The sequence below is a fragment of the Equus przewalskii genome, chromosome 25, assembly GCF_037783145.1.
Source record: "Equus przewalskii isolate Varuska chromosome 25, EquPr2, whole genome shotgun sequence".
NCBI lineage: Eukaryota > Metazoa > Chordata > Mammalia > Perissodactyla > Equidae > Equus > Equus przewalskii.
The window spans coordinates 6,561,039-6,584,332 of NC_091855.1; the positions used below are offsets into that span (position 1 = coordinate 6,561,039).

A 23,294-nucleotide genomic window follows, 5' to 3' on the forward strand; every position below is an offset into this window, starting at 1 on the left:
CAATGAACATAGGGGTGCATATATCTTTCCAAATCATTGTTTTTGTGTTCTTTGGATAAATATCCAGAGGTGGTATTGCTGGATCATGTGGTATTTCTATTTTTAATTTTGTGAGGAATCTCCATACTGTTTTCCATAGTGCCTATACGAATTTACATTCCCACCAGCAGTGTACGAGTGTTCCCTTTTCTCCACATCCTCTCCAACCCTTGTTATTTCCTGTCTTTTTAACAATAGCCAGTCTGATGGGCTTGAGGTGATATCTCATTGTGGTTTTGATTTGCATTTCCTTGATGATTAGCGATGTTGAACATCTTTTCATGTGCTTGTTGGCCACCTGTATATCTTTGGAAAAATCTCTGTCCAGATCCTCTATCCATTTTTTGACTGAGTTGCTGGTGGTTTTTTTTTTTATATTGAATAGTATCAGTTCTTTATATATTTTGGATATTAACCCCTTATCAGACATATGCTTTGCAAATATCATCTCCCAATCAGCAGGTTGTCTTTTCATTTTGTTGATGGTTTCCTCTGCTGTGCAGAAGCTTTCTAGTTTGAAGTAGTCCATTTGTTTATTTTTCTTTTGTTTCCCTTGCCCGAGGAGACATAGTCCAAAAGATACTGCTAAGACCGATGTCAAAGAGCATGTTGCCTATGTTTTCTTCTAGGAGTTTTATGGTTTCAAGTCTTACATTCAAATCTTTAATCCATTTTGAGTTAATTTTTGTGTGGTATAAAATAGTGGTCTATTTTCATTCTTTTGCACATGGCTGTCCAGTTTTCCCAATACCATTTATTGAAGAGAATTTCCTTTCTCCATTGTATGTTCTTGGGTCCTCTGCTGAAAACTTGCTGTCCAAAAATATGTGGGTTTATTTCTGGACTCTCAATTCTATTCCATTGATCTGTGTCTGTTTTTCTGCCAGGACTATGCTCTTTTGATTACTACAGCTTTATAGTATATTCTGAATCATATAGTGTGATACCTCTAGCTTTGTTCTTTTTTCTCAGGATTGCTCTGGCTATTCGAGGTCTTCTATTGTTCCATATACATTTTAGGATTCTTTGTTCTATTTTCGTGAAAAATGTTATTGGGATTTTGATAGTGATTGCATTGAACCTATAGATTGCTTTTGGTAATATGGACATTTTAACTGTATTAATTCTTCTAATCCATAAGTACGGAATATCTTTCAATTTCTTTGTACCTTCTTTGATTTCTTTCTCACAGCTTTCAGTGTATAGGTCTTTCACCTTCTTGGTTAAGTTTATTCCTAAGTATTTTATTCTTTTTGTTGTGATTATAAATAGGATTGTATTCTTGATTTCTTTTTCTGCTAGTTCATTGTTAGTATATAAAAATACAACTGATTTTTGTATGTTGATTTTATACCCTGCAACTTTACTGTATTCATTTATTATTTCTAGTAGGGTTTTTTTTTGGTGAATTCTTTTGGGTTTTCTACATATCAAATCATGTCATCTGCTAATAGTGATAGTTTTACTCTTCCTTTACAGTTTGTATAGCTTTTATTTCTTTGTTTTGCCTAATTCGTCTGGCTAGGACTTTCAGTCCTATATTGAATGAGGGTGGCAAGAGGGGGCATAGGAATCCTTGTCTTGCTCCTGTTCTTAGGGGGCAGCTTTCAGTTTTTCACCATTGAGTATGATGTTGGCTGTGGGGTTGTCATATATGGCCTTTATCATATTGAGGTACTTTCCTTCAGTAGCGATTTTCTTGAGAGTTTTTGTTATAAATGGATGCTGAATCTTGTCAAATACTTTCTCTGTATCTATTGAGATGACCACGTGATTTTTATACTTCATTTTGTTAATGTGGTGTATCACGTTGATTGATTTGTATCCTTGAATCCCTGGAACAAATTCCACTTGATTGTGGTGTACAATCCTTTTAATGTGTTGTTGTGTTCAATTTGCTAATATCTTGTTGAGGATTTTTCTATGTTCATCAGCAATATTAGCGTGTAATTTTCTTTTTTTGTATTGTCCTTGCTGGTTTTGGTATCAGGGTAATGTTGGCCTCATAAAATGAGTTAGAAAGCCTCCCCTCCTCTTCAATTTTTCACAAGAATTTGAGAAGGATAGGTGTTAGATCTTCTTTAAATGTAGAATTCAGCAGAGAAGCTATCTGGTCCTGAATTTTTGTCCTTTGGTAGGTTTTTTAAAATTATTTTTACTTTTTCAATCTCCTTACAAGTGATCAGTCTGTTTGGATTTTATATTTCTTCTTGATTCAGTTTTGGAAGGTTGTACAATTTTAGGAATTTATCCATTTCTTCTAGGTCATCCAATTTGTTGGCATATACTTTTTCATAATATTCTCCTATAATCCTTTGTATTTCTGTGCTATCTGTTGGAATTTCTCCTCTTTCATTTCTGATTTTGTTTATTTGAGCTTTCTCTCTTTTCTTAGTGAGTCTAGCTAAAGATTTGTCAATCTTGTTTATCTTTTCAGAGGACCAGCTCTTAGTTTCATTGAGCCTTTCTATTGTGCTTTTAGTCCCTATTTCATTTATTTCTGCTCTGATTTTTTATTATTTTCTTCCTTCTACTGATTTTGGGCTTCACTCATCTTTTTGAGTTCTTTTAACTGTAATGTTAGGTTGTTTATTTGAGATTTTTCTTATTTCTTAAGGTAGGCCTGTATTGCTGTAAATTTTCCTCTTAGTACTCCTTTTGCTGCATCCCATAGATTTTAGTATATTGTGTTTTATTTTCATTTGTCTCCTGGTATTTTTTTGGTTTATCCTTTGATTTCTTCATTGATCCAATAGTTGTTCAGTAGCGTGTTGTGTAGTCTCCAGGTATTTGTGACTTTTCCAGCTTTTTTCTTGCAATTGATTTCTAGTTTCATACTATTGTGTTCAGAAATGATGCTTGATATGATTTCAGTCTTCTTAAATTTATTGAGACTTGTTTTGTTTCCCAGTATATGGTCTATCTTTGAGAATGTTCTGTGTGCTCTTGAGAAGAATGTGTATTCTGCTGCTTTTGGATGAAATTCTCTCTCTCTATATATATATCTCTATTGAGTTCTTCTAGCCTAAAGTTTCATTTAAGGCTGGTGTCCCCTTGTTGACTTTCTGTCTGGATGATCTGTCCATTGATGTGAGTAGGGTATCAAAGTTCCTTACTATTACTGTGTTGCTGTCAATTTCTCCCTTTAGATCTGTTAATAATTGCTTCATATACTTTGGTGCTCCTGTGTTAGGTGCATATATATCAATAAATCTTATGTCTTCTTGATGGATTCCCCTTCATCATTGTGTAATGTTCATTTTTGTCCCTTGTTGTATTTTTTGCTTGAAGTCTATCTTGTCTAAATATGGCTACACCTGCTTTCTCTTGGTTGCCATTTGCTTGGAGTATCATCTTCCATCCCTTCACTCTGAACCTATGTCTTTAGAGCTAAGATGGGTCTCCTGGAGGCAGCATATTGTTGGGTCTTGTTTTTTAATCCATCTAGACACTCTATGTCTTTTGATTGGTGAATTAAATCCATTTACATTTAGGGTGATTATTGACATATGAGGGCTTAATGCTGCCATTTTATCTTTTGTCTTCTGGTTGTTCTATATTTCCATTGTTTCTTTTTCCTTGTGCTTCTTTCTGCCATTTCAGTTTGGTGTTTTTCTGTGACATGTTTCTGTTTCTTCTTTTTATATGTTTTCTGACAGTGCTCTGAATCTTTGTTTAGCTGTTTCTAGGAGGTTTGTATAAAAGATCTCATAGATGAGATCGTCCTTTTTCTGCTGATAGAATCTTTTATCCATTTGCCTATGCAGGTTCTGTCCTTTTTCTCTTCCCTTTCTATGTTTTTATGTCACATATTATCCCTTTTTTATTGTTAGTTTGTTACCAAATTGAAGTGGTTATAGTTATTATTAATGCTTCCATCACCTTTAATTTGTATGTAATAACTAAGTGTATACTATCCTATTCTGATACAGAGCTGCAATTTTCTGATTCTGTTTAGCTATTTGTCACTTTGCTCAAAGCTTTGTATACTTTCCCATTCTTGTTTCAGGTAGGAGAGCTCCTTTCAACATTTCTTGTAGGGCAGGTATAGTGGCTATGAACTCCCTCAACTTTTGTTTGTCTGGAAAAGCATTTATTTCTCCTTCATATCTGAAAGATAACTTTGCTGGGCAGGGTATTATTAGCTGAAAGTTTCCATCTTTCAATATTTTGAATATATCTCCCTACTTGCTTCTAGCCTGTAGGATTTCTGCTGAGAAATCTGTCGGTGTCGCAATCCAATGTACACATCAGGATAGATGCGGAGAGGGCTGATGGCTACTCTGAGTTTATTATAATCAGCATTTCAATATATACATAGCTTACATCTGTTAAACATACACAGGTGTTTTGGATGAAGTAATTAGCGAATGCCAAGAATTCTTAGTGATTTCTCAAGGAGCCCTCCCTAGGCCTCTGTTTTGATATTATCACGTTATTGCTGTGCTCGTATATTTTTATCTCAGAGCAGGCAAGGTCTCCTAGGTAATGGCCCCTCCTGCTCCCGATATCGATATCCTGTCTCCCTCTGTGCCCCCAGGCGACCACGCCTGTCTTAGGTTGCCTACCCCTGAAGGTCTTACCCATCATTGGCTGACCAGCCTTCTCATCTCTGGGTCACAGTTTGTTGGCAAGACTTTTCCAGTGATTATTAACCCTTCTGCACCAGGGGCGGCTACAAAATCCACTGAAAGCCTGATGAGAATTCCCTTGTAGGTTATTTTCTGTTTCTCTCTCGCTACTTTTAATATTCTTTCTTTGTCATTGATTTTTGACAGTTTGATATGTCTTAGAGAAGGCCTTTTTGCATTGAGATAATTGAGTGTTCTTTTAGCTTCATGAATTTGTATATCCAGTTTCTTCCCCAGGTTTGGGAAGTTCTCAGCTATTATTTCTTTAAATAAGCTTTCTACTCCCTTCCCTTTTCTGTCTCTTCTCCTTCAGGGATACCCATTGACATTACATTGCCCTTTCTAATAGAGTCAGGTAATTCTTGCAGATTTCTATGTTTTCTTTTAAGTCTTAGTTCTCTCTCCTCTTCTATATCCATCATTTCTAGGTTTCTATCATCGAGCTTGCTAATTCTCTCTTCCACATGATCTGCTCTGTTTCCAATACTTTCTAATGCATTCTTCATCTTATTTGTTGAGTTCTTCATCTCCAAAATTTCTTTTTGGTCTCTTTTAGAGTTTCAATCTCTTTGGTAAAGTATTCCTTCTGTTCATTGATTTTAATCCTAAGCTCATTGAACTGCCTTTCTGAGTTTTCTTATAGCTCATTGAGTTTTTTCATGACAGTTATTTTGAATTCTTTATTGGTTAGATCAAGTCTTCCCTGATTTTATGTTTGGTTTCTGGAGAATTGTTTTCCTTCTGTAATGCCATGGTACCATGGCTTTTTGTGGTGCTTGCTGAGTTATTCCTCTGCCTGTGGTTTGTTGTACCAAACACATTTTTTGTTTTTTTTTTTTGTTTTAATTGAGTTCATAATAGTTTACATCAATGTGAAATTTCAGTTGTACATTACTTCTTGACTGTCATCACATAAGTGCTCCTCTTCATCCCCTGTGCCCACCCCAACCCCTTCCCCTGATAACTACTGAACTCTTTTCTTTGTCCATGTGTTTGTTTATATTCCACATATGAGTGAAATCATATGGTGCTTGTCTTTCTCAGTTTGGCTTATCTTGCTTAGCATAATTCCCTCCAGGTCCATCCATGTTGTTGCAAATGGGACGATTTTGTCTTTTTAATGGCTGAGTAGTATTCCATTGTATATATATACCACATCTTCTTTATCCAGTCATCAGTTCATAGGCACTTGAATTGTTTCCATGTCTTGGCTATTGTGAATAGCTCTGCAATGAACATAGGGGTACATACATTACTTTGGATTGTTGATTTCAAATTGTTTGGGTAGATACCCAGTAATGGGATAGCTGGGTTGTATGGTAGTTCTATGTTTAGTTTTTTGAGGAATCTCCATACTGTTTTCCAAAGTGGCTGCACCAGTTTGCATTCCCAACATCAGTGTATGAGGGTTCCCTTTTCTTCACACCCCCTCCAACATTTGTTATTTTTAGTCTTAGTAATTATAGCCATTTTAACAGGCGTGAGGTGGGATCTTAGCGTAGCTTTAATTTGCATTTCCCTGATGATTAGTGATGTTGAACATCTTTTCATGTGTTTATTGGCCATCTGTATATCTTCTTTGGAAAACCGTCTGTTCATATCCTCTGCCTATTTTTTGATTAGGCTGTTTGTTTCTTAATTGTTCAGTTGTGTGAGTTCCTTATATATTATGGATATTAACCCCTTGTCAGATATATGATTTGCAAATATTTTCTCCCAATTGGTGGGTTGTCTCTTTGTTTTGATCTTAGTTTCTTTTGCCTTGCAGAAGCTCTTTAATCTGATGAACTCCCACTTGTTTATTGTTTCTTTTGTTTCCCTTGTCCGAGAAGACATTGTAATTGAAAAGATCATTTTAAGCTCTATGTCTAAGAGTGTACTACCTATATTATCTTCCAGGATTTTTATAGTTTCAGGACTTATCTTCAAGTCTTTGATCCATTTTGAGTTTATTTTTGTGTGTGGCATGAGATAATGGTCTACTTTCATTCTTTTGCATGTGGCTGTCCAGTTTTCCCAACATCATTTATTGAAGAGACTATCTTGTCTCCATTGTATGTTTTTGGCACCTTTGTTGAAGATTAACTGTCCACAGATGCGCAGTTTTATTTCTGGGCTTTCAGTTCTGTTCTATTTATCTGTGCGCCTGTTTTTGTACCAGCACCATGCTGTTTTGATTACTATAGCTTTGAAGTACTTTTTTTTAAAGGAAGATTAGCTCTGAGCTAACATCTGCCACCAATCCTCCTCCTTTTTGCTGATGAAAACTGTCCCTGAGCTAACATCTGTGTCCATCTTCCTGTACTTTATATGTGGGATGCCTACCACAGCATGGCTTGACAAGTGGTGCATAGGTCTGCACCCGGGATCCAAACCAGCGAACCTCAGGCTGCTGAAGCAGAACGTGCAAACTTAACCATTGTGCCACTGGGCTGGGCCCCGCTTTGTGGTACATTTTGAAGTCAGGGATTGTGATGCCTCCAGCTTTGTTCTTTTTTCTCAGTATTGGGTTTGCAATTCAGGCTCTCTGGTTGCCCAATATGAATTTTAGGATTCTTTGTTCTAATTCCATGAAGAATGTCATTGGGATTCTGATTGGGATTGCATTGAATCTGTAGATTGCTTTGGGTAGTATGGACATTTTAACTATGTATATTCTTCCAATCCATGTGCATGAAATCTCTTTCCATCTCTTTATGTCATTTTGTACTTCTTTCAGTAATGTCTTATAGTTTTCATTGTATACGTCCTTCACCTCCTTGGTTAAATTTATTCCTAGGTACTTTATTCTTTTAGTTGCGATTGTAAATGGAATTGTGTTCTTGAGTTCTCTTTGTATAAGTTCGTTATCAGAATATAGAAATGCGACTTATTTTTGTAAGTTGATTTTGTACTCCGCAACTTTACTGTAGTTGTTAATTACTTCTAATAGTTTTCTGATGGATTCTTTAGGGTTTTCTATATATAAGATCATGTCATCTGCATACAGTGAGAGTTTCACTTCTTCACTCCCTATTTGGATTCCTTTTATTCCTTTCTCTTGCCTAATTGCTCTGGCCAAAACCTCAAGTACTATGTTGAATAAGAGTGATGATAGTGGGCATCCTTGCCTTGTTCCTGTTCTCAGAAGGATGACATTCAGATTTTGCCCATTGAGTATGACGTTTGCTGTGGGTTTGTCATATATGGCCTTTATTATGTTGGGGTAATTTCCTTCCCTCCCCATTTTGTTAAGAGTTTTTGTCATAAATGGCTGTTGGATCTTGTCAAATGCTTTCTCTTTGTCTGTTGAGATGATCATGTGGATTTTATTCATCAATTTGTTGATGTTGTGTATCACATTGATTTGAAAATGTTTTTTTTTTAAAGATTGTCACCTGAGCTAGCAACTGTTGCCAATCTTTTTTTTTCTGCTTTGTCTCCCCAAATCCCCCCAGTACATAGTTATATATCTTAGTTGCAGGTCCTTCTAGTTGTGGCATGTGGGACACTTCCTCAACGTGGCCTGATGAGTGGTGCCATGTCTGCACCCAGGATCCGAACCGGCGAAATCCTGGGCCGCTGCAGTGGAGCACGCGAACTTAACCACTTGGCCACGGGGCTGGCCCTGAAAATGTTGAACCATCCCTGTGTCCCTGGTACAAATCCCACTTGATCATGATGTATGATCCTTTTGATGTATTGCTGTATTCGGGTTGCCAATATTTGTTGAGGATTTTTGCATCTATGTTCATCAGCGATATTGGCTTGTAGTTTTCCTTTTTTGTGTTGTCCTTGTCAGGCTTTGGTATCAGAGTGATGTTGGCCTCATAAAATGTTTTAGGAAATGTTCCATCTTCCCTCATTTTTTTGGAATAGCTTGAGAAAGATAGGTATTAAATCCTCTCTGAAAGTTTGGTAGAATTCCCCAAGGAAGCTGTCTGATCCTGGACTTTTATTCTTTGGGATGCTTTTGATGTTTCAATCTCTTTCCTTGTGATTGGTCTATTCAGATTATCTATTTCTTCTTGATTCAGCTTTGGGAGGTTGTAAGAATCTAAGAATTTATCCATTTCCTCTAGATTAATCATTTTGTTGGCATGTAGTTTTTTGTAGTATTCTCTTATAATCTATTGTATTTCTCCTCTTTCATTTCTAATTTTGCTTATCTAAGCTTTCTCTCTTTTTTATTTGTAAATCTGGCTAGGGGTTTGTCAATTTTATTTATCTTCCCGAAGAACCAGCTCTTTGTTTCATTCATCCTTTCTACTGCCTTTTTTTGTTTCAATAGCATTAATTTCTGCTTTGATTTTTATTGTTTCTCTCCTTCTGCTGACTTTGGGCTTTTTTTGTTCTTCTTTTTCTAATTCAATTAAGTGTAGTTTGAGATTGCTTATTTGGGCTTTTTCTTGTTTGTTAAGGTGTGCCTGTATTGTGATGAATTTCCCTCTTACTTTGGCTTTTGCTGCATCCCATTGAGTTGGTATGGTATGTTTTCATTTTCATTTGTCTCTAGATATTTTTCAATTTCTCCTTTAATTTCTTCAATGATCCATTGCTTGTTCAATAGCACATTGTTTAGTCTCAACATCTTTGTCCCTTTCTCAGCATTTTTCTTGTAATTAATTTCTAGCTTTATAGCATTGTGATCGGAAAAGAAGCTTGTTGTTATTTCAATTTTCTTAAATTTATTGAGGCTTGCCTTGTTTCCCAGCATATGATCCATCCTTGAGAATGTTCCATGTGCAGTTGAGAAGAATGCATATTCTGCTCTTTTTGGATGTAGTGTTCTATATATGTCTATTAAGTACAACTGGTTTAGCTTTTCATTTAGCTACACTGTTTCCTTGTTGATTTTCTGTCTGGATGATCTGCCCATTGATGTGAGTGGGGTGTTGAGGTTCCCTACTATTTTTGTGTTATTATTAATATCTTCTTTTAGGTTTGTTAATAGTTGCTTTATGAACTTTGGTGCTCCTGTGTTGGGTGTATAGATATTTAAAAGGGTTATTTCTTCTCGATGGAGTGTCCCTTTGATCATTATATACATCCCCTCTTTGTCTCTCTTTACCTGCCTTATTTTAAAGTCTACTTTGTCTGATATAAGTATTGTGACACCTACTGTCTTTCATTTGCCATTAGCTTGAAGTATCATCTCCCATGCCTTCACTCTGAGCCTGTATTGGTCATTGGAGCTGGGATGTGTTTCCCATAGGCAGCATATTATTAGGTCTTATCCTTTAATCCATCTTGCCAGTCTGTGTCTTTTTTTGGAGAATTCAACCCGTTTACGTTTAGGGTGATTATCAATGTATGAGGGCTTAGTGCTGCAATTTTATCACTCGTTTTCTGGCTCTCCTGCATTTCCTTTGTTTCTCGTCATGTGTGTTTTGGTCTAACCATTGAGTTATGTAGTTTTTCTGTGATGTGTTTCTTTGTTGTCTCATTCTTTATTATTTGTGTCTGTGCTTTTTTGTTTAGCAGTTACCATGAGGTTTGTATTCAAAATCTCGTGGATAAGATAGTCCATTTTCTGATGGCCTCTTATTTCCTTAGACTAAACCAATTCAGTTCCTTTCCTCCTCCCCTCCTAAGTTGTTTTTCTCACATATTATTCCATCTTGTGTTTTGAGCTTGTGGTTAAAATGACAAGATCATCTTTGTTTTTGGTGTTTTCCTTCTACGTTTAATGCTATACTTGAGTATTTGCTATCCTATTCTGATTCTGTCTACCTATTTATCTCCTTACTCCATGCTTTGTAACCCCTTTCTCCCTGTTTGGTTTTTTTTTCAGGTATGAGGTTCTTTTTGAGATTTCTTGGGGGGAGGGGATCTTGTGGCTACAAACTCCCTTAGCTTTTGTTTATCTGGGAAAGTTTTTACTTCTCCATCATATCTGAAAGTTATTTTTGCTGGATAGAGGATTCTTGGGTGAAAATTTTTGTCTTTCAAAGGTTTGAATATGTCATTCCATTCTCTCCTAGCCTGTAAGGTTTCTGCAGAGAAATCTGCTGAAAGTCTGATAGGCATTCCTTTGTAGGTTATTTTCTTCTACCTTACCACCCTTAGTATTCTTTCTTTGTCATTCATTTTTGCCAGTTTTACTTCTATATGCCTTGCAGTAGGTCTTTTTACACTGATATATCTAGGAGATCTGGAAGCCTCTTCCAAATGGATATCCATCTCTTTCCCTAGGTTTGGGAAGTTCCTTGCTATTATTTCTTTGAACATGCTTTCTACTCCATTCTCATTCTCTTCTCTTTCTTGAACACCTATAATTTTTATGTAGCGTTTCGTAATTGAGTCATATATTTCTCAGAGACTTTCTTCATTTCTTTTTAGTCTTAGTTCTCTCTCCTCCTCTGTCTGGAGCATTTCAACATGTCAATCGTCGATTATGCTGATACGCTCCTCTATGATGTCCACTCGAGGATTCAGGGGCTCCGTATTTTGTTTTATTTCTTCCATTGCATCTTTCATCTCTAATATTTCTGACTGATTCTTCTTTATAGTTTCATCTCTTTTGTGAAGTAGCTCCTGAACTTGTTGAATTGTTTCTCTACATTCTCTTTTACCTCGTTGAGTTTTTTCATGATAGCTATTTTGAATTCATTGCCATTTAGATTACATATTTCTGTGTCCTCGGGACTGAATTCTGGATACTTGTCGTTTTCTCTCTTGTCTGGAGATTTGACATAATGTTTGATATTGCTAGAGGGGGTGGCTCTGTTTTTACACATCCTGGTATTATTTGTTTGCAGTTACCACCTATCACCACTGGGTGGGGGTCAAGAGCTGCATATTCTGAGCCCTCTGCTCTTAGCTGAAATCCCAGGTGCTGGAGCCATGCTGGGAGGGTGGCAGAAAGGGCACTTTCTCCTGTGTGCTCTCGGGGTTTTCTTCCTCTGCTTTTGCTATGTGCTCTCCTGGGGTGTTGGCTTGATGAGGTCACCCCTCCCCCTACAAAAACTCTCCCCCTGTAGAGGTCTTCTGTCTAGGCTGCATGGGCCCTCCAGGGTCATTGATGTTCCCCAGAACAAACGTCTCCTCCCCCATTCTTTCCCTCTTGGATGCTGCCAGTGGTCCCAGGTCGCAGTCTTTGGGGGGTGAAATTTTCTCTTACACTGTTCCACCTCCTCCAAGCAGGGCTCCAGGCTCTCCGCCCTCTGTTGTACGGCTGCGTGCCTCTCCAATGCTATTTGTGCTGTGTTTGGATGTCTTCTGTTGGAGTATGGATGTTTTTTCATTGTGTGTTGGAGGGGAAAGATTACTGGGAAAGTTTACTCCACCATGATGCTGACTCTGCAAACACGTTTTTGAATTTAGGTCTAGCTTTGATTGATTCAAACTTTCCAACTGCTTGGACATTAGAAGGCTTTCTTTTGCTTTTTAGTAGGTGGCACTATAGCACTAGCTTTTGCTTTCTCTTACCTGAACTCCCTCTGGCTATATTTAAGGATCTGCATATTCCACTTTCCACTGCCTCAATTTGGGGTCTTGCTGGTACTCTTGTTGTCTCCACTTACCCTTCTAGGGGTCATTGATGCCTTTCTGTTGCTGGTGTCTTTGCAGTCACTGGCTTTGCCACCAGGGGCACGGGGATGGCTGATGCCTCAGCTGGATCCAGGATCACCCGGGTTGGAAGCTCCACTGCCATGGTGGGAAGAGGGGGAGGGTAAGGGGAGAGCCAGGAATGTGTGGCATTGTCTCAGCAGTTGCCTGTTACCTTGCATAGGTGCCACTGTGGTTGGGATGCTGGAGTTCTGTGCACAACTCTGCTGCTGCTACCAGGCTCTAGGCAAGGCCAGGGGCCCAGGATCTTGAGGCTCTGCCTCTGCTTTTGTTCCATTTCCCATGGCTGCAGTTGCCACTGCGGCTGGCTCGCTGGAGTTGCACACAAGCCTCTGCTGCTCCCCCTGACTTCTCTGGGGCTGGGGGCAGCTGGCTCAGCTGTGCAGCTGAGATCCAGGATCCTGGGCTCTGCCTCTGCTGTTCCCCTGTTTATCCTCCTCTATGTGCTCCAATTCACCCACCTTTGCATACACTAATGTATGGCTCTTTCCAGGGTGTTGGTGTGTTGTGCAATGTAGCTTTTGTTGGGTTATGGATGTTTTACTCACTGTCTATTGAAGGGGAGAGACCAAGAGTTCCGCTCACACTGTCATGATGATGACTTCCTCCTACATGCTAATTCTATTTTCCATATAAGGAAACACATTATTTCTTAGTTGCTCTGACATATTTTATATACATATCATGTATTATGAAATAAATTAAACACAAAGTTACTCGAACATTTATAGCACTAGTCATATTTATTCTAACTTGTTTTTTTCAGAGAATTAAGGAGGCAAAAGAAAAAGCTAGTTTTAACATCATACATTGAAAAAGATCTTAATTGTACAAATTATTTATGTATGTAATTAGTCTATATTTTCTGTTTAAATATTTCAAATAAATTTTCGTCCATTTAGAAATGTTATTACATGTATTACTTTAAATAGTTAAAATATTACAATGTACTATTTCAAGATATTACATCATCCAATAAGAAGATTCACTACTTTAATTTTAAAGTGTGATATTAAAATAATGCCATGGTCATATGTGTTATTGATTAGACAAAGAGCAACTAAACAGATAATAATGTTTTGCCTTATAAAGGGAAAACATTTTAGCCAAAGGTTAATCTCCTTTCTTATTTGACTTGGAAAGTCAAAGATGAATCTATGTGACAACTCTTTGATTAAGTATAATAATTGAAGCATAAGAAATTTCTTTTAAATATCATTTTATTATATTTATCAATCTTCCACCTTCTCTCTCCCCCCATAAAGACCCTCTGTCTTGTTCTGTATACTCAGCTTAATTTAAATTATGGGTTTAACACATGATACATTTGCCTTAGCTTTGCATAGCACTGAGATGATAGATTACTTTTTATATGACAATGAAAGCTAAACTGTAATCACTAAGAATGTTGGAGTGTTTAGTGTTTATGCAAGTTTAATGCACCACGACGTGCTGCTTTTAAGATGATTCATACTTTTCCCTCTTTGAAAATTGTTGTACTTGATAATGGAGCCTCCTTGTGGGGGATTAATAGTACTTCAGGCTTTCAAATTGCAGGTAAAATGCTGTTTTAATTTTTTCCCCTTCAGAGTGGGAGCACATGTAGCAGTGCTAACAAGAAAATACATACTTGCCTGTGGACTGCTGACATCCAGAAATCGGCAGGCACCTAGTGACCACCAGACATTGGTGAACTCTGTGCCATCTCCCCTCTGGTTTGTCTGTGGTCCTTATAGCTAAAGGTAAAGCAGGGTTAAAATCTTTTTCAGTTAAATTGATTGTTAGGTTCTTTGGAGAGAGAACAAGCTGACTGACAATTGTTTACTTTTAAACTGGCCCATGTGGTGGGGCCTTGGAGAACATATTGAATGAGGCAGGTGCATGTTTTGCCTTAATCTAGGCGAGATACTTTGTATCTTTGACCAGAGAGCACATTCCTCTGAGAGGAAAAGTAACTGTACTCCACAAAGCCCAATGTGCTGGGGGAGATGCTGGCCATCCAGCTCAGCCAGCTCAGCCTTGGGAAGGAACAGGACAGCCATCGTTAGAATCTGGGGTGGGCGGGGGGGGGGGGGGGGGTCGTGTTCTCCTAACCAAGGATACAGGGAGATCCAGCTGCAGCTGCAGGAGGGATGGTCAGGACCAAGGGAGAAGCCATATGACAAATTGTCCTCTAAACAAATAAAACAGGGTATTAGATGTGAAAATGATCTGAATCCAAGGGGGGCGGTAATATAATAGTATGATTAAAAGTAAAAAGGTAAGACTGGCTTACAGCTTAACTGGATTTTTTTTAAGACTACTTAAACACACAACTCAGAACTGTTCCTATGGTAGTCTATTTTCAGGGGTTCAGGCCGGTAACTCAGGCCTCACTCAGAGGGTACTGGGCAGAAAAGGCAGGACCTCTGGCCAACACGCCTGAAAGAGCTGAGGGCCCATTGCAGCAAATCCAAAAGTGACTTCACTCCCTTCAAGGCCAAGTGGAGGACTTGCCCCCTCCTCTTCAACACAGACCCCTCGAACTCCTCTTTTGTTATTTATTTTTATCATTCATTTTTTAAGTAATATATGCTTATAAAAACTACAATGGGGTAAATTATTAATAACTGAAGAGCACCTATAATTACACTGTTTGGTAAAAATATTATTTGGTAGTAATAATAATATTTGGTACATATCCTTCCAGATTTATTTCAATGCAAGTTGGCTTTCCAAAAATGAGATCACTCTAAATGTACTATTTTATAACAGACTTTTTTCCTTTAATAAAATATTATCGATATCATTTCATTTTAAGAAATATCAATTTCATAATAAAATCAGCATGTATTGCCCATTTACTCTGTGTAGGCATCATGCTAAGTGCCTTCTGTGCACATGCATTACATAAATTACTCCACCTTTTGCCTAGGGGTATTTTTCAGACTTTGGCACTGTAAGGTGGAGCCCAAGTAGAAAATGGTGGTCCTCCCAAGCTGAGAATGTAGAAATCAGAGTTCAAGGCAGCTGAAGGGACTGGAATTTGTGGACCAGAAGTATCACAGAAAAGGGAGTTATGTGATGCAGGGAGACAGAAATCTGTGGGGGTCCTCCCATAGATCTTTGGTATAGAACTGGGCTGTACATATATAGAAAAAATCACCTTGAGGCCTGAGAAAGAGTAGCTACTCTAAGACCAGGTGATGAAGACAGATACCTGATATTATACTGGACTGGATGATGTCGGAGTTATAGTCCAGCCAGAGTGCAGAGATTTCATTGAGCACCTTGGACATTCATTTAAGACAACAAAAAGACTACACTTTGGCAGTGAAAATCATGCTGTAAAAGAAGAGCCATATCCTAGGACTATGGACAAAACTAAAATAGATTGGTTTGAACAAAGATTAAAACCAAGTCTGAAAGGATCTAGAGTACCCATGAGTAATTTAAGTCAACAACCCTTTAAAAGAAGACACAAAATCCAGATTCTCTACAATATATTATCTTCAATGTCAAATATATAATCAAAGATAAATAGACAAGAAAAAAGAAAAGGAAATATGACTCATAATCAAGGAAAAGAAAGCAGTAAACAGAAACAGACCTTTATATAACCCAGATGCTTGAAATAGCAGACAAGGACTTTAAAAACACTTGTTATAAATATGTTTGAGAGCTTAAAGGAAAAGATGCACATAGTGAATGAACACGTGGGGACTCTCAGCAGAGAATTTCTATTTATTTCCACCATACATTTATTTTCCTTATTCCAGAGCTTCATATGGAATCATATAGTATGTACTCTTTTGTATTCAGATTTTTCTCTTGGCAAAATGTCTAGCATTCACCTATGTTATTGTGTGACCATTTTGTGTTGCAGAATAAACAAAGTGAAGTAGTTAGATGCTTACACCTAAATGTGGAATCACAGTGATTGCAATAACTACAAATGCAGACTGATACAAGTATTTTCTTTGCAACCTGTTACCTCAAGAAGTGTAGCAAATTACACTATGATTCATAGATTTGTCAACTATTTCAATGTCTGATGGGACTTCTGAAAACTGTATGGGATGAGAGACAATTCTGCACTGGGTGTTCTCTTAAGCTTTACAGGACATCTAGCATTTCTGGACACCACTAAGTGCCAGTGACATTGTGACACCAAAAATGCTCCCACAAATTTCCAAAATGCTCCTTAGGGAGGAGTCATACTCCTATTGATAAGAACGAGTCTGTCTTTTCATCACAGGCTTATCAACTGTCAAATTCATGTATTTTATTTTTTTAAATGTTGAAAGGTCAAGATAATGAGAAGACAAACCACAAACTGGGAGAAAATATTTGCAAAGGATAAAGAACTATTATCCAAAATATACAAAGAACTTTTAAAACTCAATAATATGGAAACGTTCTTCATAGCTCCCTCTCCCTGATTTTCTCTGGTAAACTAGATGGCCAATGGTTTACCTTGTATCTCTCATGAAGCTATCAGCCTTAATTTGTTACCACCAAAACTCCATTATTCTTGAGGATGCCCTTAGCCTTGAACTTCTCGACACTCTGTTTCAAATAAAATTAATCGCTTTGGGAAGAGCCTCAGCACTCTCTGTTTAAAGACCTGTCTGTACCCCTGGTCAAAATATCAGAGCCACAGCTCTGAAGCTGGGGGCAGGGAGAGTGGCCAGCTTCTTTCAGAGTCATACCTTACTTTAGGAGCGGGGCTCTGGGTGGGGGCAGTAGCCTCTGGCCTTCTCAGCTTGTCTCTCCTAACATGGAGTCTCTATCCTATAAATGAGCTGGGGTGAGGACAATCATGGCCCCAGTATTACCAGCATGCCATACCTGAGGTCAAGCATCTGCCCTACAAATTGGGGCTAGGTGGAAGAAGAGAACTCCCAACCTCCTGGCTGCACTCATCTGGAATTGAGCCTCTGCAACATGAGGCTGGAAAGATGAGAACTTCTCGTGGCCTGCTCCTCCCAGGAAGATGCCATCGTTCTTGACTGGAAGCTGGGAAAAGAGGCAGCACTGTGTTCTTAGCTGTACTCACCTGAAGCGGAGTCTGTCACGGCTAGGAGCAGAGAGAGGAAGTAGGTTATAATTCAAATGCCACAGACTCTTGCTGCTCTTACCGAATTAGAGTAGACTTTCTTGACTAGTTGTTTCTTCCTTTGCTGTATGCTCTTAGGACAATTTCCTGAGACTTTGAATGGTTGCTTTTTAGGTAATTTTCAACAGTTATACTTATTTTACTGGGTAGTGGGTCCTCAGAGCTCCTCACTGCCATTCCATAAGTGGAACTCCTAATGTATACTTGATATGTCATTTTGATTTATTGACTCAACAATATGAAAGAGTATCAAATAATTAAAAATATTTTATAATAATTTAAAAACAGCCAGTGTTATGAGTGTGGCCACAGCCCCCTCCGTGGTACTGAGATGGGGTAATAATCTTTCTGTGTCCGAAGAGGAGTTCTAAAGTGGTCTCAAGTTAAAACTGGGTCCTCTTGGACTGAGTGGGGGATAATCACGCAGAAGGTGTGGATGTGACTGGATGCAGATTGCTGGATGCCTCAGTGGATGCCAGTCCAGATGGATGACCACTGCAGACTGACGCTCAACAACACCTTGGTGCTAAGTCAGCCCTTAGAACCTAGATGCTGCCATCTTACGTTTCTACCATCAGGCAGAATAGGGGATTGGGGGAAAACTGAGTTGCATAAAAATGATGACTTTCTTGCATCATTAAAATTGTGGACTAGGATTTAGATAGGCTGTAAAAATTCAGGCAATTTTTTGGGAACAAGTTTAGCTGAAGGGAGGGAGCGGAGGGAGAGAAAAGCTGAGGAGGAATAGGAGAGGCCTTTTTTTTCTTTTAAGTGAGAGTTTACCAGCTCATGGGAGGAATCTGGTTCCATGGGAAGGGCCAAGCATACCGGGGAAAGGAAATACTTTATAGCATGAGATTCCTGAGGCTGAAGAAGGGACCACGTTCTTTACTATTGGAAAGACAGAGCCAAGGACTGGTATAAATCCAGTTTAGTTTGTAACGTTTGGTGGCTAAAATATGAAGGGATATGCATCTGATGGCTTCTATTTTCTTGGTGAAGTAGGAGCAAAAGTCATCTTTCCAGAGGGGAGGGTTAGTTAAAAGTTTGAGTGGGCAAAGTTTGCAGGGTCACTAAAGTGGGCAGAAAGTGAGCTGACAAGCGAAAAGTTTCAAACTGCTGGGCAGGATGGAGGGGGCAGGAGAGGCTCTGGCTTCTAGGTGCAGAGGGTCCTGTTGCTCTGACTCTAACCTTTCTCCAGCTGTGCTCAGCTGCCCTGGAGCAGGAGGCAGAAGAGGGATGATCGGGGTCATCTGGGGCTGGGATTATACCAGAGAATAACTGCTCAGAATCTCTTCATGTATTTTGAAAACACACATCTTATGTAGCTCTTCTCCAAATTAAACAAATCTTTGTTTTTAAATTTTATGATGTCAATTTTCTCATCCCTTTGATAAATATCTTTACCTTCTCTGGCTCTTTTCTAGGTTTCCCTTCCAGGTTTACAAATTAGAAAGGCAGTACGGTACATGATTAAGACAGGACTTCTGGCACCAACCTGCTAGGTACGAATCTTACGTCTAGCACTTAGTTCCTGTGTGACTTTAGGCAAACTGCATAGCACCTCTGTGCCTGTTTTCTCATCTGTAAAATGGAGGGAGTGATGATAATAGTACCCCCTGTACTGCGATTTCTACCTTTCAGTAGCCTTAGCACCCAGGAAGTTGCCCTCTATAGAGCAGTAAAAACAGTAGATGAGGATTATGATGGTGATGATGACGATGATAATGATGTAGATGATGATGATGGTGGTGGTGGTGGTGATGCTGATGATGACGGTGGCAGTACCACAACTTCTTATCCTTAGTTTCCCTATCCATTGACCTTTGTGGGGGCAACAGAGGGCAGAGAAGGGAAGATAGGGTTCTGAGTCCAGAAAGACTGAGGTTCAAATCCTAGTTCTAGCACTGACTAGTTGTATAGCCTCAAATTAAAAAACAAACACTGCAAATTGTTCAGTAACTTATTAGCACTTTTCCCTCTTTCCCCTCTCATTCTTGCCAACCATAACTCTTAGAGGCACTAACAGAATGGTCTCTTCCCCAAGCCATCCCTTTCCTAAAACTGCCTACTGCTACCTACCAAGAGTTAGGGTAGGAATTTATTTTCTGCCTTAAAGTCCTTCATGCCACCATCTTCTTGTTTCCAGTCTCTCAGGATTTCTCTTCACTCACCAGGGAGGTTCATTCCATGCCATGTTTATTTATTAAACAGCTTCCTGCAATCTTTCTTTACAGGCAATACCCTATTTTGCAATATGCTCGCCTCCTTCCCCTAAGATCTCTCTTTCTCTGCCTTTTTTCACAGTTGCCAAATTCCTATTCTATGACACCTTTCACCACTGGAAAACTTTATCTTTCTCTCTAAATTCCAGACATGACTTCCATTTTCTCACAATGCCAAAAAAATCACAACTTTTTTGCCTTTAACAGGCAAATACTTCAGCTATCTGTTCAATGTTCATTGAGCTGCATTGTCTGTACATGTTTTATAATAAGCACTACCAAGAGGAGATTACCTCAGCTACTTTGTACCACAGGGAGTGTAATGATATATACAGATAATTTATTAACTTCTGATTGTGATAATGCTTGGAGGAGGGGAAAAATTAAAACATCTCTAGCTCTGACATGAATCATATATTTCCATCTTTCCTTACAAAATAATGACATACACCCACTATTACACAAAAATTAAGGTACAATAAACATCTTCAAATACTTTACAAGAAAAAGGTGACTATTTCACATTGAATCTTTATATGATGGCTGATATAATTTCATATCTAGGTTAAAGTATTTATTCATTTAAGGCTGTGAAAAATTGAAGACAAGAGGGGCAAGATGGAGGAAAGGAAAGAAAGAGGAAGAAAACACAAAAACATCTTATAAAATTCTGAGCAAATGATTCTGTGTACAGTGGGATTTAATGTGAGAAATTTCACACACACAAATCCTAACTCGTGCTTTTAAATGTTTTTTAAAAAGCATCTTTGTTTTGCACATTTCTGAAGATATTTCCAGCTTGATCGAAGCACCTCTCTCACTTTATGCTTAGGTCATTAATACCTTATTACATATAATCCCACCCCATTCTCTCTTTCCAATAAACACTACATTATTTTAGGCAAGTCATGTCCATAAAGCAACAATCCATTGTTTTAAAAAAACAAATGTACCCAAATTTCCAAATGCAGGAGAGGATAATCCTCTTGGAAAGCTCTATGCTTATTCCAAGAATGCAGCCACTTCTCAAAATATTTCTAGAATTCCTCTTTAGAATCATCTTTAGTATTTAAAAACCACATAGGAAAGCCAATCTTCTTACTTTATAGAGCTCTCATTTTTTATATATAAAAAAGTGGCATTACTCACCTGAGTCAATCAACTTGACTTCAAATTACATTTTTGGCCGTGTCCAAAAATCAGCTTACCTCAAAAGACGAAGACTTTCTACTACGAAAGCTCTCTTTTTAAAAAATCTGAAAGCATTCTGCGAGTGGCATCCCAGATCATTAGAAACAGAGCAGCCGGTTAGAGTAAGAGCAAAGCCTCAAAGCTCCCTAGGCAGATAATTTTGGGGGTAAGATGAGGGACATTTTTAAGTATAATCTTGGAATACTTTTCTAAACAGCCACATTTCTTTCCATTCATACTTCTATTTGCCTTTCAGATGGCTGAGTTTTATAGCAGTAAGCCACCTTTTCAAAATCCTAAAATGTCTTTAAATGGGATATGAGTTTTAAATTTCCCACAAAGCTTATTGTGGGGGAGGGGGCGGGCCACCAAGGCTTGTAAGGCCAGGAATCACCCCCTTCCAGCCTAAGCACCCACAGCACGTGTCGGAGGGGCAAGTTCTGGAAATCTGAAGTTTTGCTGAATGCTGGTGATTTAGAGGGGCTTCAAGCAATTCTCAGGGTCTCCATTCTTTCCTAAAACACTATGTACAGTGTATTTGAACAAGTACAGGTTGCATTCAAATAATTTTTTTTTGTTTGTTTCACAGTGTGATTCCAGTAGTATGAGCTTTTCAGTAATTGTGATTTTTATTTTTGTCATTTTTGGCACTTACAGTTCACAACGCATGGTTGTGTGGTTCAATATTGTTTTAATTTTTGCATCTTACAGTCCTTTTGGCACTTTTGAAGATGCAGACATTGTCCTGTATGTTGTTAGAGGAAGTGGCAAGCCTCCGCCTTTGTCTCTTTTTTAGGTGTTTGGCTTTATGAAATACACGATTCTCCGCGGAATTCGGTGTCATTAAACAAAGCGGGTGAAAATTTGCCTTCACAAGCGGGGCATTCCAACTCTTCTCAGAGGCTGGTATCCACGGCTTCGGATTTAGTCTGTTTGGCCACTGCTGTTACAGGCTCTGGCGGCCCCTCCCGGCAGAAAAGCACAACTGGATTTTTGCGAGCCCACATGGCCACGTCCCCTCCGCCCCCGCTGGCCGGGTTGGAAGAGGACATCCTGCTGCCGGCCCCCAGCCGGTTGGCATAGCGGTTTCGAAGGCGATTGCGGCTTCTGGCTTGCAGACCCGAGCCCTGGTTGGGCAGGAAAACGTCCACATTCCTAGTCCGGTAGCCCTCTTCCCGGTTGCGCCCTAGGAGCATCGAAATGTTGGGGTTGCGGATGGCATAGATGACAGGGTTGATGGCCCCATTGGCCCAGGTCAGCCAGACAGCCACCACGTTGAGGAGCGAGGGGGCCTGCGCGGCCTGGGCCTGCCGGGCTGCGGCCAGCAGCACCAAGAAGCAGTAGGGCCCCCAGCAGCAGATGACGAAGACGATCATGACGAGCACGGTGGTGGCCGTGCGCACCTCGCTGAAGAAGCGCAGCACGCGCGCGTAGGTGGTCACGGGCCGCACGCGCACGTCCGACAGGCGCACGGTCTTGCAGATGTGGTAGTGGCAGAAGCACATGAGCAGGAAGGGCAGCAGGTAGCAGGCCACCACCAGCCCCACGCTGTAGGCCGCGCCCAGCTGCGTAGGGTCCGGGAAGGTCCGGTACAGGCAGCCGTGGAAGCTCTGCGCCGCCGGCGGCTCCCGGGGCGCGCGGAGCAGCTCCCAGGGCAGGGAGAAGCCCAGCGCCGCCAGCCAGGCGCCCGCCAGCAGCTGCAGCGCGCGGCGGCGCCCGATCTTCTCCCGGGGCGGCCGCACGATGGCGCAGTAGCGGTCCAGCGAGATGAGGGCCACGCTGAGCGTGGACACGATGCCGAAGCACGAGCTGAAGAAGCGGCTGGCCGCGCAGAAGCCGCGCCAGGGCCCCGCGGCAGCGGCGGCGGCGGGCGCCGAGCCCCCGGGCGGCGAGAAGAGGTCCAGGAAGGCGACGGGCAGGCAGAGCAGCGCCGTGAGCAGGTCCGACAGGGACAGGGACAGGATGAAGGCGTTGGTGACGGTGCGGAGCTGCCGGTGCTTCACGATCACCCCCATCACGGCGCAGTTGCCCAGACTAGACAGCAGGAAGATGAGCAGGAGGACGAGCGCCTGGGCCGCCACCGCCGCCCCATGCGACAGCAGCGGCGCCGCCTCGGGGCCCAGCGGGGGCCTCCCCGCCGCCGCCGCCGCCCCCGCCCCGTGCCCTCCGGGGCCGCCGCCAGCCGGGGCGCCAACGCTGCCGGCCCCGCTCCCGTCGCTCTGGTTCCCCAGCGCCGCGGCCGCCGCGGTCGCCACGGTGCTGAAGGAGAGCACGGCCGCCGCCGGCGCCGTGGACGAAGAGCCACCAGGGCCGCCGGCCGGGGAGGGGGCGCCGGGGGCTGGGCTGCCCGGCCAGGCCGGGCTCACCGGCGGGCGGGGCGGCGGCGGCTCCTCCATCAGGCCCCGCCGCGGCGGCGGGTCTGCTCATCCCGCTCCGGGGGTGGCCGCCAGCTGCAGGGGCTCAGGCCGGGCGAGGGCGCTGCTGGCAGTCGGGCTCGCCGGAGCGGGTGGCCGTAGCCTGGGACCCCGCGAAGCCTTTGACGTGGGTTCCAGGCGTTGC

At 40.8% G+C, this 23,294-nt stretch overlaps 1 protein-coding gene across 1 annotated transcript; it reads right to left on the bottom strand.

Moving 5' to 3' along the window:
- Positions 1-19,873: 19,873 nt before the first annotated feature.
- On the bottom strand, positions 19,874-23,264 carry GPR135 (G protein-coupled receptor 135). Its single transcript, XM_008534766.2, has one exon. The coding sequence runs from the start codon at positions 23,129-23,131 to the stop codon at positions 21,632-21,634; it is 1,500 nt and encodes a 499-aa protein (XP_008532988.2). The 5' UTR covers positions 23,132-23,264; the 3' UTR covers positions 19,874-21,631.
- Positions 23,265-23,294: the final 30 nt, after the last annotated feature.